The sequence below is a fragment of the Pristiophorus japonicus genome, chromosome 7, assembly GCF_044704955.1.
Source record: "Pristiophorus japonicus isolate sPriJap1 chromosome 7, sPriJap1.hap1, whole genome shotgun sequence".
Classification (NCBI taxonomy): Eukaryota; Metazoa; Chordata; class Chondrichthyes; family Pristiophoridae; genus Pristiophorus; species Pristiophorus japonicus.
The window spans coordinates 52080852-52097419 of NC_091983.1; the positions used below are offsets into that span (position 1 = coordinate 52080852).

At 41.4% G+C, this 16568-nt stretch overlaps 1 protein-coding gene across 1 annotated transcript in view; it reads left to right on the plus strand.

Annotated features, from left to right (window-relative positions):
• Nucleotides 1–16568, plus strand: part of LOC139266767 (doublecortin domain-containing protein 2) — a 233875-nt gene that overhangs the window by 195620 nt on the left and 21687 nt on the right. Inside the window, exons 8-10 of the mRNA XM_070884359.1 lie at nucleotides 7006–7189; nucleotides 9922–10025; nucleotides 14982–15449. Of these exons, the coding sequence (XP_070740460.1) occupies nucleotides 7006–7189; nucleotides 9922–10025; nucleotides 14982–15449 (756 nt within the window). The remainder of the gene's footprint in view (nucleotides 1–7005; nucleotides 7190–9921; nucleotides 10026–14981; nucleotides 15450–16568) is intronic.

Here is a 16568-nt window from a genome sequence, read left to right on the forward strand (position 1 = left end):
CTCTCTACAACTTCAGACTGTTTGTCTGCCTGACTCGGACTCCGACTTAAATTCTGACTTTCTCTTGGACTTGTTTCTAGTACATTTGATGTAGATATGCTACTGGTACTCTACTTGTAATAAGTCAGAAATAATCAAATCATTCCAACTTTCAACTCCTTCCACATCTGTAGGTAAAATATGATCAATGTGAACAAATCTAACCGTTCCATGATCAAACATATTGACCAAATATGTGCGAGGACCACATATCTTCACCACACTTCCTGTAACCACTTTAACCATTTATGGTGAAGGTTCTTCACTCTCACCTTCTGATTTAATTTCACACTTCTCTCTTTTACTCTACCTCTATCGATTCTCTTTCGGTCTTAATTGTTTCTTTTCTACTGACTGCCAAGTTTGGATTTAACGACGAGGATCTGGTTCATGGCTGTCGTTTGAGAAACAACTCTGCTGGTGTTCAACCAATAGTTGTATGAGGAGTATTACAATACATAATTAGAAAATTAGCCAATTTGTGGTCCAATGACAACTGTCGTTTCTTTGGATTTAGATCCAACATCTGTTTGATGAGGACTTGTTTTACAATTTGTATTGTGTGCTCTGCTGAACCATTTGAAGCAGGGTGTTACAGTGGAATCTTGGTATGTTTCACACCATTTTTGCTTGTAAACTGTGCAAATTAATCTGAACAAAATTGTGGTCCATTATCAGACACAATTTCTTCTGGGAGGCCATATGAAGAAATAATCTTTGCAAAATATCTATTGTTTTACTTATTATTTTCCGCATTGGAAACACCTCTACCCACTTCGAATGGCTATCAATCACAATGAACAATTGCTGTCCTTCGAGCTCAACAAAATCGATATGTAACCTTTGCCACACCCTGGGCGGCCATTTCCATGGCTGTAATGGTAGCTGATGGTGGCTTCTTGCTTACCGATTGACATGTTGTACACTGACTGACAAGGCTGACAAGGTACTATATATCTTTATCTAGACCTGGCCACCATAAGTAACTGCGTGAAAAACTCTTGGTCAAGTATATTCCCAGGTGTTGGTCATGAAGATCTCCTAATAATTTGGACCTGATTTTATTTGGTATAAACACTCTGCACCCCACATGATACAATCTCTATCAACTGATAATTCATTCGTAAGAATGAAGAATGGACAAATATCTTTCTCTGTTACCTGGTTTGGCCATTTGTGATGTAATCATACACCTTTGACATAACTGGGTCATGTTTGGTTGCTCTACCAATCTCTTCAGCTATGACTGGCAGTTCATCAATGTATAAAAAATAGAACACTTTTTCACTATTGGGTGTAACTTGTGATGGGAAGGCAATCTAGACATAGCATCAGCATTACTGTGATCAGCTGATTGTCTGTATTTAATATTATATGTATATGTTGATAAAATCAAAGCCCATCTCTGCATTCAGGCAGCAGCTAATGTTGGAACTGGGGACTTTGGATGGAGGATTGCTGTCAGGGGCTTATGGTCTGTAACAATGGTAAATTTATGACCATACAAGTATTTGTGGAACTTCTTGACCCCAAAAATTAATGCCAAAGCTTCCCTTTCAATTTGCGCATAATTACTCTCACTGGCACTGTGAGTGCGTGAAGCAAAAACAATTGGTCTCTCCTCCCCACTATGTAGTACATGAGAGATCACTGCCCCAACTCCATAAGGAGAGGTGTTAAATGCTAGCTTGACCTCCTTCGATACGCCATAATGAACTAACATGCTGCTCTCTACCAATTGGCTTTTACACTCCTTGAATGCTGCGTCACATTCTTCTAACCACTTCCAATGGACCTGTTTTTTCAACAGTTCATACTGCAGCCAAATTTGGTAGGATCTTCCCATAATAGTTCAAAAGACCCCAAAATGATCTAAGTTCAATGATGTTCTTGGGAGTGGGTGCATTTCTAACTGCATCCAGCTTTCGCTTGGTTGGATTTAAACCATCTTTGTCTACTCTGCCCCAAGAACTCCACTGAGTTTTGAAATAGCTCACACTTGCGAGCAGACACTCGTACTCTGTGCTTCAATAGACATTTGAGGAATTCATTCAATATGTTATGGATTTGCCTATTTGTTGTTGAAATTAGTATGTCATCAAATAACACACTACCCCTTCAATGCCTTGCAAAATCTGGTTCATCATCCCTTGAAATATGACAGGGTACGGAAGACACTCCAAATGGTAGCCTATTGATTTAGGCCAAGATGAGTATTTATAGTTCAGCATGACTTGGACTCCTCATCTAGTTCAAGTTGTAAGTAGGCATTTGTAAGATCCAACTTTGGGAAGATCTGACCACCTTTCAGTGTTGTGAACAAATCTTCTACATTTGGCAATTGGGGAGATTACCCTGTAGAGCCTGGTTTATGGTTACTTTATAATCTCCACACAACCTTACCTTACCTTACCATCGGACTTATGGGTGTCGCCCAATTACATCGATCTATCTTCGAGATAATGTTCTCAGTCTCTAGTCCTTTGAATTCTTGCTCAACTTTCACCTTGAGTGCATATGGTACGTGATGTGGCTTGCAGTAAACTGGTCGAGCATCCTGCTGTACTCTGACACTCACCTTGAAGCCTTGGATCGGACTGCCTGTTTGGCAGAACACCTTTGGATACTTCTTGATGACATCATCCTTCAGTGCAAATCTTGTTTCAACATGAAAAATCTCACTCCAATTCAGCTTCAGTAATCCCAACCAATTATTCCTAGTAAGGCAGGCTTGTCTCCTGCCACTACTAAGAGAGGCAAGCTCTGAAATTGATCCTTGTATTTCACCGGTGTGGTGATACGACCTACCACAGGAATGTTCTCTCCTGAATAGCCTCGCAGCTCTACCTTGGATTTCTCCAATGGGAAATCATGCAATTTGTCGAGATATAGTGATTCCAGTACTACGCTCCGAATGCAGCGCATTTGGAAAGAGGTGACATGATAGGTCCAAGTCAGCATGGATTTGTGAAAGGGAAATTATGCTTGACAAATCTTCTGGAATTTTTTGAGGATGTTTCCAGTAGAGTGGACAAGGGAGAACCAGTTGATGTGGTGTATTTGGACTTTCAGAAGGCTTTCGACAAGGTCCCACACAAGAGATTAATGTGCAAAGTTAAAGCACATGGGATTGGGGGTAGTGTGCTGACGTGGATTGAGAACTGGTTGTCAGACAAGAAGCAAAGAGTAGGAGTAAATGGGTACTTTTCAGAATGGCAGGCAGTGACTAGTGGGGTACCGCAAGGTTCTGTGCTGGGGCCCAGCTGTTTACATTGTACATTAATGATTTAGACGAGGGGATTAAATGTAGTATTTCCAAATTTGCAGATGACACTAAGTTGGGTGGCAGTGTGAGCTGCGAGGAGGATGCTATGAGGCTGCAGAGTGACTTGGATAGGTTAGGTGAGTGGGCAAATGCATGGCAGATGAAGTATAATGTGGATAAATGTGAGGTTATCCACTTTGGTGGTAAAAACAGAGAGACAGACTATTATCTGAATGGTGACAGATTAGGAAAAGGGGAGGTGCAACGAGACCTGGGTGTCATGGTACATCAGTCATTGAAGGTTGGCATGCAGGTTACAGCAGGCGGTTAAGAAAGCAAATGGCATGTTGGTCTTCATAGTGAGGGGATTTGAGTACAGGGGCAGGGAGGTGTTACTACAGTTGTACAGGGCCTTGGTGAGGCCACACCTGGAGTATTGTGTACAGTTTTGGTCTCCTAACTTGAGGAAGGACATTCTTGCTATTGAGGGGGTGCAGCGAAGGTTCACCAGACTGATTCCTGGGATGGCGGGACTGACATATCAAGAAAGACTGGATCAACTGGGCTTGTATTCACTGGAGTTCAGAAGAATGAGAGGCGATCTCATTGAAATGTTTAAAATTCTGACGGGTTTAGACAGGTTAGATGCAGGAAGAATGTTCTCAATGTTGGGGAAGTCCAGAACCAGGGGTCACAGTCTAAGGATAAGGGGTAAGCCATTTAGGACTGAGATGAGGAGAAACTTCTTCACCCAGAGAGTGGTGAACCTGTGGAATTTTCTACCACAGAAAGTTGTTGAGGCTAATTCACTAAATATATTCAAAAAGGAATTAGATGAAGTCCTTACTACTAGGGGGATCAAGGTGTATGGCGAGAAAGCAGGAATGAGGTACTGAAGTTGCATGTTCAGCCATGAACTCATTGAATGGCGGTGCAGGCTCGAAGGGCCGAATAGCCTACTCCTGCACCTATTTTCTATGTTTCTATGTTTCTATGCACGTGTCGATTTCCATGGGCACCTTGGTTCTTGCAACATCTACTTGGATGATAATAACTTTTCGAATAACTGTTAGATACCCTCGTACTCTTGATGATGTGTATCTCTTCATCCTGTTGCGTTTCTTCCATGCTATGCAGTCTCTGGGGATTTCTACTTATAGCCTTGATTTATTCTTCAGTCAGTGTGCCTTCACAAGCTGCCCAGTTTTCACACAGAGGAAATACTCTGCCTTCACAAATGGACAACTTTGAGCAATGTGTTGTCCCAGGCACTTATAGCATGACGTCAATGCTCTGTTACCATTGCCAGTTTCTAAGGCCTTGGGGCCCAACTGCCTTTTACTTTTAACCTATAGGCGATTCACCTCGGTTGTCTGACGACTCGAAATGGTATGAAATTCTCAGGAATATTGGTCGACCACATCCATCGACATAGCTGTCTGACAAGCTAAAATAAGAGTCAAGTTAGGAGTTGTCAACAACTTTCTTCTAATCGTTTCATTTTCCATCCCACAAACAAAGCGGTCACGCAATGCTCGGTCCTGAAAGTTTCCGAAATGACAGTGAATAGATAGCTTTTGTAATGCTGCAATGTACTCACTGATACTTTCGTCGGTTAACTGATCTCATATTCCAAATCAATAATTTACAGGGGACAACTGTAGTCCTGTTCTAACTTAGTTAGAATCTGGTTAAGTGATGTGTCCTTTGGCTTGATAGGCACAAGCAAAATTTTCAAGGTTTCGTACACACCAGGGCCTGCTTCAGTTAAGAACATAGCCCGTTTTCTTTCCAACACCACCCGGTTACAGTTTTCATCATCGGAGACTTCAATGATACTATTCGCAGTGAAAAACATTTCTAGCTGCTCCACATACACTCTGAAAGTTTCATGGTGACATTGAAACTCATCCAAGCACCCTATTATTCCCATAGGCGCAGCCATCTGCACTCTTCAGCTTGTAATTTTAACTTGGATTTTTAACTGTTAATCAAAACAAAGAAGCCCTCAAAGTCTCTCTGTCAGTTGGCTGAATCATCCACCAACTATAAGTTTGGCTAGGTTATCCAGAAATCCTATCCTTCATCGCCAAATGTTATTTCTTCTGTACGACCTCACAATACACAGGCTTTAAGGTGGCTGATAACTTCAGAAACCTGCCAGGTGACCTGTTCCCTCTTTATTGTTGTAAACAGCAATGGCTGCATTACCACAGTAGCCCACTGGGTGGAGCTATATATATATATATATATTACAGAAACTAACAGCTAGATTGACTTAGGTTATCACACTGTTCTTTCTCTTTGGGATCAGAGTTTGAATCCAGCTCAGACTGATGGAACAAATGTTTCCCCTCTGGTAGCTGTAAGGTGAATTGCGACATTCTCATCCCAGTTTCTCATTGGTGAGTTCACATCCCAAAATAGGCATAATTTATTAATTTCATTCAGCGAAGCCATACAGTGGCTTGTGTGGGACATGGAAAAATTTGCATTAGTGCAGGAGGGAGTACTGATTTGATATTGGTGTTTTGATACATTTTGAGGCTGTATGGAGACAGTTTTACTGTGCATCTGATCCATATATCAAAGCTAAAATGTTTCGAGCTGACACTGAGTACTGTTTCACTCTACGATACTGACATCTATCGTTGCCTTTTTTTAATTGCTGGAGTCTTACTTTTAATTCAGTCAAGGCAGATGAGCTGAAAGTGCCCTCTTTGTTAGATGTAAGGGAACTGAGCTCAGGAGATCTCATCCCTGTTCCTAAGGATCATGAGGATGGCTTGTGTGGACGATACAAAACTCACACTGATATGGTTCAAGTGCACTTTGGAGATGGGTGTAAGACTTGTTGGGGCTGAAAGATGCAACTTTTTCACTTCTCTGATTACACCTCTGTGAAGCACCTTGGGCATTTTTCTAATTTAAAGGTGCTATATAAATGCAAATTCTTGTTCTTGTTTACTCTACACTTGACTGATATCACAGATTTGGCTACTAATGATGCCTAAAATGGAAAAGCATTCCATTTCACAGTGCTGACAGACCCTCATGTTGCTGAGCACAAAAAAGGGCTGAAAGTAGCAATATTTTCTCGGTGAATTGATGAGAGGAATTTATATTTTGAGAAGAGGTATGTAATCTTTGTGAACCCTTTGACATCCAGAGAAACAACTTTTTAAAAAGTCATAGGAGGGTAACTATTCCCAGGCAACATAGAACACAACTCAAGCAATGTTATTGTTCTGAACTGGACTGTACTCGAAGTCTGTACCCCAGTCCCTCTTCCCATCTCAGAATCAGTCATTGGGATTATTTTGTATAAATGGGGGAATGAAGAAATTAAAGTGATAATTTTTTGCTAAGATTACTTTACAGCTTTGGTACTGTGGCACAAGAGTCCCGTGTGCTCCCACATGTAGTGAAGAGTTTTTGCAAATGCTACACTGCCATGATCAGTCAGTAAATCATGAGGTTGTCCAGCTCTATGATTGATAGACTGTTCGGTGAGACAGTACAGAAATTAAGGGAAAATCGATGACCAACTGTTCCCGTGAGCCCTATGTGCCATTAAAAAAGGATTAATGAAAAGTGAATACGCAGTGCATACTAATTATGCAAGCTATTTTATCTGTTTTATGTACAGAAATAAAAACAATTTTAAGAACATGGAAAATGTTTCTCTCCCTCATTCCTAGTCTGAAGGTGATAGCTCCCACTCTACAACAGATGGACAAGTGCTTGTGGGACCTCCGGAAACCGTCCAAGGGCAATCAAAAGATCTGGAAGCAAAGCCATCCAGGGAGAAAAACTCTATTTTCCGTGCAAAGCCCATGAAGGTCAAACACCACAAACATTCAACTAGTCCTTTGGCAGAATATGGTAAGTTGCGGCAAGTCACTTGAAAACAAAATTAAGCACATTAAAGTGTTTTGTTTTCCTATAACATTATTTCAGAAACACCGTTCCCTCACTGCTCCGTGGCTGAATATAAAAGGAAAAAAACACACACAATTTGTCTTGGCTTGCCCTTTGCAGTAATTTCATATGGTGCTCTAAGTAATCTTGCCAAGGCTGCAATTTTATACCATTTTTAATGATACTAAGCCCAGAAATTCTGATACTAATTTTATGCTTGTGCCAGCAGTGGGGAGGACTGGCCACATCAAAAATTAAAAGGTTTTTCTCTTCCCATTAATTGTAAAATGGACACTGGCAGTTAAGCACAACAATCCATTATACTGTGGGAAAGACTGATGAAGGAATTAAGGAAGCATGCAAAAATGGCAAACTGCACATGAAAATAACCTAAAGCAGGCAGCAATATGCAACAAAATCCCTATGCATCCCCCAAGACAAACATAACCTTTTAATGTACTTTCAGAACAGAAAGGCAGCTGTAGGAATCAAATGGCAGCAGGACAGGCTACTGATTTACTATTTTGCCCATTTTCTATGGGGGCAGGAACTTGTCCAACCAGTGTGGGACCTCATTAATGTAAATCCTTCTCTGCAAGAAGGCTGATGCTGATTGGCAGGGCAGTTCTCTATGTTCCTGTTTGTACTGCACTCTAACTCTTTTTGGAGTTCACCTGCAAAACATAAAACATTAAACTGTGCCACCCGACCTGGGTGACACTCCAGACATTTACAAGGCCCTTTTTTGTACTGCACTCTAATCAGGGGAAGCAAAGGTCCATGTACGTGCCTTAATTGCACCGATAGAGCCTGCTCGTCGGCCTATAACAGCTGGTAACTTTTTTAAGTTAGAGAAGAATTGTCTGCCATTTTCAAACTTTCAACTTTAAGTTGAAGGCAGTTTAGAAGATAGCCTGAATTCTTTAGAGGTTTTAGCCATGACTTTAACACCCGGGCAGGAAGGTGTCAAAGTGAGCAGTGTGCCCGTCTGGGAGCACCAGCAGGCAGGCTTGGCTGATTTTAATGGCTGGGCCTCATTAGCATGCCACTTGTCGACTTACTAAGCATAATGACTGGGAATTTGACCAGGATGAAGCTACACAGTTGTTAAAATCATAGCCCGGGGAGGGGGGGAATGGAAACCTGGGGCAGGGGAGGCCCAGAGCTTCCTTATAGATATCGAAGGAGCACTCCTATACTTCCTGGCCCACAAGGAACCAAATAAAATTTTAATATTTTAAATTGAAAAAGACAACCACTGCTGGACAATGACTATTGAAGAGGGGTTGGGGGTGGGGGCAGTCAAGTAACCAGCCAACAGTTATTGTCAAGTTTTACACTTGAATAATGGCCAGTTGAACACTGTACCCATTGATCCATACACCAGCCAGGAGTCAACATTGTCAGAAGAGGAGGGGAAGGTGGAAGTATAGACAAAAAAGTAGACATGCTTTTGACAGCAGCCTTCTCCATGACCACTGTCAATGCCATATTCATTACAGGTTATCAGGTGTGGCTCAAACAAAGTGAGACAACAAATGGTAATTAGTCATATGCTCCAGAGGTGAAATGCCACAGTGGCTCTTTAACTCAAAGCCTCAGATAAATTTGATCAGACTCGGCCATTTGAGACTAGGAAGTGATCAGAAATCATTGGGTTCCTATCATTACTTGGTTGAAATCAAATGTTCAATGACATTGGTCTGAAGTTCTTGAATCTTTTTCTGCAAAAAAGTACTCACCCAAATTATGCTGGGGTGAAGCAAGGTGAGGAAATGCAGGGACAACATTTTTTGTATCTTTGTGGTGTCTTGATTATAATTACATCAGCATCAAAAATATCTATAACCCCATGAATTCAAAGAACAAAGGGGAAGAATTTCCCATTCCTGCAGCTGGGAATATTGATCACTTAGGCACAGTGAATACAGGAAAATCAAGTTGAGAGGAGCGCAAACCCTTAATGGACAGAAGCTGTGGCAGTCTCCTCTCGGAACATGGGATCCTCCCTGCCTGATTTTCCTGTATGAGGTGATCTAGGAGCTCCAGGTACAGCAACTGTAAATTCAGCCCCAGAGTCTGAGTTTAAACAAATATTTGTTCCTGAGATATGCGTCGCTGGCAAGGCCAGCACTTATTGCCCAAGGTACTCACTGAAGCAAACTGTGAACTTTCTGGAAATAACTGATGCCCTGTAAATCAAACTCTTAGTCTAACACATTGTGTAAATTTTGGAGCATGGAATGCAAGCCTACATTGCTCACAGTTAAGCTACAACATACTTAATGACGATTTACCAGCATAGTAATCTAATCGATCATTTAAATTTCCATTATGATATAGAGGATGATGCTTTCTTCAGTAGAATTTATCCCATAATTGTGGAATCTGATCTTGTTGGAACATTTTACCAAGGAATTCAAGCCAAGAACTATGGGGATGAGATTCATATTGTTGATGATACAGGAAGAGTTGGTGCGAGTACAGAAACTGTGACCATTTTTTTGTAAAATTACTTACAGAACGTGTTTCACTTTCATGGTCTACATTTCAAGGGACAGTGATTTTCCAGGCTTATTTGACATTCACATAGTAAATGGTATACTTTCACTGACAGCATGATTACTACATGTAAAGGTGGCATGCTTACATCTGTGTATGTGTAACAAGATGAATATTATGTCTATTTGGTTTAGAAGGCAATGGTGTGTTTAAAGCTCAAGACACTCGGAAAGAAACCCAAGGTGCTGCTGAGGTGAGAGAAGATGCAGATATGAGAGTGGATCTACCTATTGATCAGGTTAGAATGTGTGAAATACTGTAATTTTTGTCAATCTTTGACATGCACAGAGGTCTTTTTTCTAGTCTGTCCATTTTGTAGATGCATAATATGATTTTGCAAAATGCATAAAAAGCATACATAATTCCATATGTTTCACCAGATGGTGCTGGTAACTATCAACAAGCTATTTCTAAGCATTTTAATGAATTTTAAAAATCTGCTTTCTCTAAAGTCTTTGCATACATTTATTTGACTGTCCATTTAACTAAATTACTTTTTCAAGTTAGACTGTTTGGAATCTACATCCTCGTTCCCTGGTGATTTATTGATTATTCCTTCTGAGATGCCAGACAATCCAATGTATTAGAATAGCCTAATGTTCTAATAGGGTCAGAGCATGTGTTCCTAGTGTTCTAAGAAGGCTCACTCATTTACCTCTGCTCTGACTAGTCCTTAAAGCTGATCATATTGGGCTAAAAATGCAGGTGTGCCCCGTTTGAGGGCGGTAACACTTGCTGGAGTGTATTTGCTTCAGGGTTCGTTGGCTAAGAATTCACAGCTACACACTTGCTGTAAAGAACTAATTGGTTTATTAGCAAAGGTTAAACAATCAAACTGAACACTACCACTCTTTTGGAGTAAAACATAATTAACATTAAATCAAGTGCCCTCTAATCTGGCGGACACTCCAGCCACTTTTCAACTGCCCTTTTTTTGGGGGGGGGTTTTTGTGATTTTTTTGGGGGCATTAAAATCATAAATTTTACAAGTGCCCCCTATAAAAGGGGAGGGGACTGAACACTACCAGTTCATCCATCAGGTTCACAACTGCACACCTCATTGTGAAAAACCTGAACTCAATTAACTGGGGATTTATTGAATCTTGTGACCATCATGTGATTGGCTAAGCCACTCACAGTGCAATCGCTTCACAAGTCTGTGAGCATGCTCATAGGTGCATACATTACACTTGTGAGGCATGAGACTTTGCGTCAGGCGCAGAAGTCTCACCTCTCGCAAGAAATTGGGGTTACCGCCCCAGAAAGGAAGTGGAGAGCTAAGTCAAGCGCTCCACTTCCTTTCTGGGGCGGTAGTGGGGCGGACACCTCTGGAGCAGGGCACACGGCTCAGCAGTGCTACGCGCCGGGCTGCGTAGGAGGGGCTCTTCCCTGAATTAAAGGGAAGGGCCCAAGCTGCATATTCTGCATTAATGAAAGGGTCCTACCTGGCCACGATCAGCTCGGCACTCAAGCAGAGTGCCGGGCTGACTAATCGCGGCACGGACCCTGCATCCAAAGCGGTAACGGGACGCACAAGAAAAGCGGGCATATTTTTTAAGAACAGCCGATCACCTCCCCTTTAACTTGCGCCTTACTCACGGTTGGCTGCCCAGCATGCGCCCCTTGAAGCTGTCGCTGTCATTGCCCAGCGCAGCTTCACAGGGCAATACTTAATTTAGGGTCCGTGGTGCTAACGGGGTGCTGCGCACGATGCTGACATCAGCATCGCCATGGACCATCACCTCCCCTTGACATTCAATAGCATTATCATCGCCTAATCCCCCACCATTAACATCCTGGGTGGGGGGGGTGGTAACCATTAACAAGAAACTTAACTGGACCAGCCACATAAATATTGTGGCTACTAGAGCAGGTCAGAGGCTGGGTATCATACAGCGAGTGTCATCATATCTGGGTCAGAATTATGGCACTCTCTACCTAACAGTGTGGTGGGAGTACCTTCACCACACAGACTGTAGCGGTTCAAGAAAGACCACCATCATCTTCTCAAGGACAACAAGGGATGGCCAGTAAATGCCGGCCTTGCCAGTAATGCCCACATTGCAAGAATTAATCGTTAAAAATAAAGTCCTGATTATGAAGGGATTCACTGAATTGAAAATGCAATTTTAGTGCCTGGTTTATATTCATGCCTCTCTGTAACTTTGAACATAGTGAAATAAATTGCATAAATCTGACATTTCTCCAGAGTTCACACATTACCAGCTGCCCATTAGCCAACTCTCCTCTTAAATTTTCAGTTAATTTATGTTGTGTGAATGTGTGAGCTTTGCTTTTCCCCAAAATTCACATGTATGTAGCCCACAGTTGGGCTGATTACATAGAGAATATGTTACAGAGGCAGTAAATAATGATTTTACTTCCGCAAATAAGTTATGATCTGTGTCTTTAATGTGGATTAAAATTCATATTTTATTGCATTTCACAGCACATGCTGATGATAACACTTTTGTGTTTGTTTGTAGTTGACTCATTTTAGTATAATATTTTATTGACTATTACAACAGCAGATGATCTGTTATGACATGTGAGCTGTCTCTCACTTTTCTCTCGAGGTGTGATTGAGCAATCATCTCAAATTTCCTCTTATAACTAGTACTAATTCAAGGTGCTAACTTGGCTCCAACTTCATTAATGAGGTTTGAACTTAATGTAAATTTAGGATTTAATATACAGTAACATGTATATTTCCCAACTTATCAACCAATGTACAGCAAGACAGAAACTCTTACCACTTCAGTTATATACATAAGTCAGATCCTACTGCCATAAAAGATCTCAAGTGGATAGAATAATGTTCAAGCAAACCTTCAGTTCCTGAACCAGCATCTGACGAGAAAATATTGTTGATGTATTGGCTCTTGCATGAAATGTGGAAATACAACTTCTATTTCCATAGTATCCAGGCAGTAGAAGTGTCTGAAATACATCGGAAAAGATTTGCAAGCCCTCCTTTTTTCCATTTGATCCATGTATTTTACTGGAAAATATTTATTTATTTTAGACCAGGACAAAATGCCCTTCAGTTTGCTGCACAGGCAAAATAATTTATCTGTCCTGTTCCTTTGATGAAGTAGTCTGGGATAACCGTGATTGTAAATGGCTTTCTGCACTCTATCATCTAACTTGGCATTGACTGTGATGGATGTGAAACATATACCATGGTCTAATAATGAATTCACATTGAAGTCATGTGCAAATTTAATTGAATTTTTATGTGCATCAAATTGATAGGGTAGCTATTAGAAGTTATGTGTCTCTCAAGAGTTACACGGAACCTTATGAAGCAATTTTTAAATTGTAAGCACAGCACTAATTTTCTTAAGAAGCACCATGTGAAAATACATTTTTTAACATTGTTATTTTGTAATGTCATATTTTGTTGATATAAAAGATTATTATGTAATGTATGATTTCACAAACAAGATAGTGCAAACAATAAATTGCCTAACAAATCTGAAAGTACTATAGGTATAAAGAAAATACACATTGGGTGGCATTGACTAAAGAGATTTTTTTCCCCTATTGCTTACAAATAGTGAACTGACTTTCTGGCTGAATGAATATCAAATCAATCCACAAGAAAAGGCCTCTGGTAGTTATTAAAGACATTTAGTTGGACAGCCTAGGCCCATAGTTCTGGACATTAGAAATAGGAGCAGGAGTAGGCCATTTGGCACCTCGAGCCTGCTCCGCCATTCAATAAGATCATGGCTGATCTGATCTTGGCTTCAACTTGACTTCCCTACCCGCTCCCCATAATGCTTAACTCCCTTATCACTCAGAAATCTGTCTATTTCCACCTTAAAGATATTCAATGACCAACCTCCACAGCTCTCTGGGGTAGAGAATTCCAAAGATTCACGACCCTCTGAGAGACAAAATTCCTCATCATTTCCATTTTAAATGGGCGACCCCTTATTTTGAAACTATGCCCCCTAGTTCTAGATTCGCCCACGAGGGGAAACATCCTCTCTGCATCTACCCTGTTGAGCCCCTTCAGAATCTTATATATTTCAATAAAATCCCCTCTCATTCTTCTAAACGCCAATGAGTTTAGACCCAACCTGCTCAACCTTTCTTCATAAGACAACCCCATCATCTCAGGAATCAACCTCATAAACCTTTTCTGAACTAGACACTCATGTGTCTAGTCCCAGGTGCACTTGGATTTCCCCTACTGGGTCATTTCAGCCTCAGTGCAGGCCTGCCCTCTGGCAGGGGTTCGAGCTGGCAGGAATGTCAGGAACAGCTGTAATCCTCTCAGGCACACTGCTGTCTCTCAGACCTCGAAGATTGGGACCAATGGAAGTTCGCAGCCACGAGGTCCCAGCTGTCCATAAAAATTCTTGGGAGAGGAGTTAAGAAAAATATAATGCAGCGCTCACCAGCAGACCTTCAGCCTGCTCCTGGCAGTCCTGAGGAGGTCAGGGGAAAACTAGAGTGTCAGCTCTTTCTGGGCGCTCCTGTGTTCGGGCAATGCCCAGCAAGCGGCACATCCAGCAATAGAGTTGGAAGGCTGGGAGCACACCTCTTTGCTTCATCAGTTTTGCTCTGTCTGAACTGTGCCTCCTACAGGTGCAGGCCAGGTTCTGTTCCCATAGAAAAGCCCTGACAATAGATTTGAGGTCCTGGTTAATGAATGAGTTTGAGTACGAGACAGTGCGAAATGCTTTGACTTCAACACGATAGGGGTAATTCCTCAATCCTGCGCTCTCAGCAAATATTCTGCTCACCTGGGTCATAGAATCGGGGTTCTAAAGCTGTAGCCCCAACTCCGATAGGTGCTTTCTGTGAGCACAGTTCCACTCTGTTAGCGTGGGATCGTGATATTACCCCCAGTAAGAATGCAGGAGGGAGGAAGGGCTTAGAAGGAACAAGAGAGAAAAGTTTAGAGGAGCAGTGACCATAGTACCATTGATCTAATCGTGAAAAGAAGAAAGATTGTAATGGAGAGTAAGGCTGCAGAATAGAAGTGAGAGAGAGAAATTGCCTATTGTATTCTAAACTTTCTTTTGTTTCCTGCTCAGTTGCAACCCAGTAGGTACATTGATGGAGCACTTGGTGCCCAACACTTACTCAATTAGAAAACTGTAAAGCTCTCCATTTGGAGATTATGACAATAGAAATGCAATTTCTAGCCTAGCAAACACAAATGTATTTTATTTTACAGGTCCCTGCTGAAATAGTTTATGAGGAAGACATACCACCTTATGACAATGTTACAGCTGCAACTAACCATAAAGAAGATGTGCATCATGGAGTGGACGATTACGAGAATGGAAGAGAGCAGTGGAATGATCCAAATGGGTGGACAGGAGATGAGGATGGACTAGTTGAAAATGTACAAGAATACAGTAAAACTAAAGAGGATATCCTGTTCAATAATGTTGATCGTGATACTAGAATACTAGGAAATTCAGATGCACTACCTTCAGCAACAGATGGACCTTATAGTGAACAGGAGGATCCAAGGAAAGAAGGCTCTAGCTCAGCCCATGATGATTACATTGCAGGTGTGGCTTCAGAACAAAAGAGCTTACAATCTGCTCAGAAAAATCCAGTGTCACATGAATCTGAAACATGGCACGAGCCAACAGAGAAACAAGAGCACGTTGATGAAGTCTCAGAGTTGGAAAAGGTTAGCAATGAAAAGTCATTTAATGAGCTGCAATTGTTGTGGGGAGCCTGCATTAAGAATGTACGGTTGGTGCTTTTTTTTATTGTTCATACAGTTGAGTCAAACAAATTGTGCTAAGCCTCAAAACGCAAAACCCAAGTAATGCAGCAATATTGTGTAACCCATCATAACTTTATGAGAATTAAAGAATACAATTTGGCAGGTTTGTTACTTATTAGTCGCTTCATCTTGGGTGTAGACTGAGAGAGGAATAGTTTAGTAATGCAAAATTGAAGATGAAACAGGTTGTGGCACAACAAAGAGGGGCTCAAACCTTGAATGGGACCAGGAATTGGAATGTTGAAAGGGACAGGTTTTATTCTGTTGTTCCTAAGTTATGGGATGCAGTAAGAAAATAATAACCCTAAGCATTATAAACAGTACAGGACCAAGTATTACCACTACAAGTGGGACTTTATTTATTCTGTACATATCAAACTGACTGACTCATTTTACAATTCGTGACTCCTAATGTTACATTATAGCTTTAGATTTAAACATTCTTTTACATTTTTATGTCACTTTTGACCTTCTTGCAATATACTCTGTGAATATGCCACGTATACAGTACGAATCACGGTTTGGATTAGTAAAAGGCTGTTGATTGGGAATCTATTGATTTTAGTTATCAAGGAAAGCTAAATCTTTGTGGGGGGGTGGGGGGATTTTAAGTCTACTCGCCTGGCAGTAACAGGGCAGGCCAAAAATTAAACTGCCTGCCCCGCTCATCGCTGACAAATTTCTCTTGCTCCTCTCAGCTCCGCAGTCAGGCAAGTATTTTTACATTTATCTTTTCTTTAAAACGAACCTTTTTTATAGTGACCTCCAGTGGCCCCTTTATGGACCATTGGTCGGGCCAAACATATACTTGGTTATTCTGAACGTAGCTGTCCCGGACTGTCAGGCTGTTTCAGGCACAGGGCCTGGATGCCTCTACTTCAGCCTTTACCAATATGGATACTTGGGCGTCAGGTGTGGCACCAATCAATTTCTAGGGCCAAGTGTTTGGGAAAGAAGCTGAAACCTAAGAGAAGAATATAGGGCTGGATTTTCCTCTGGCGTGGTCTAACCACTGGAACT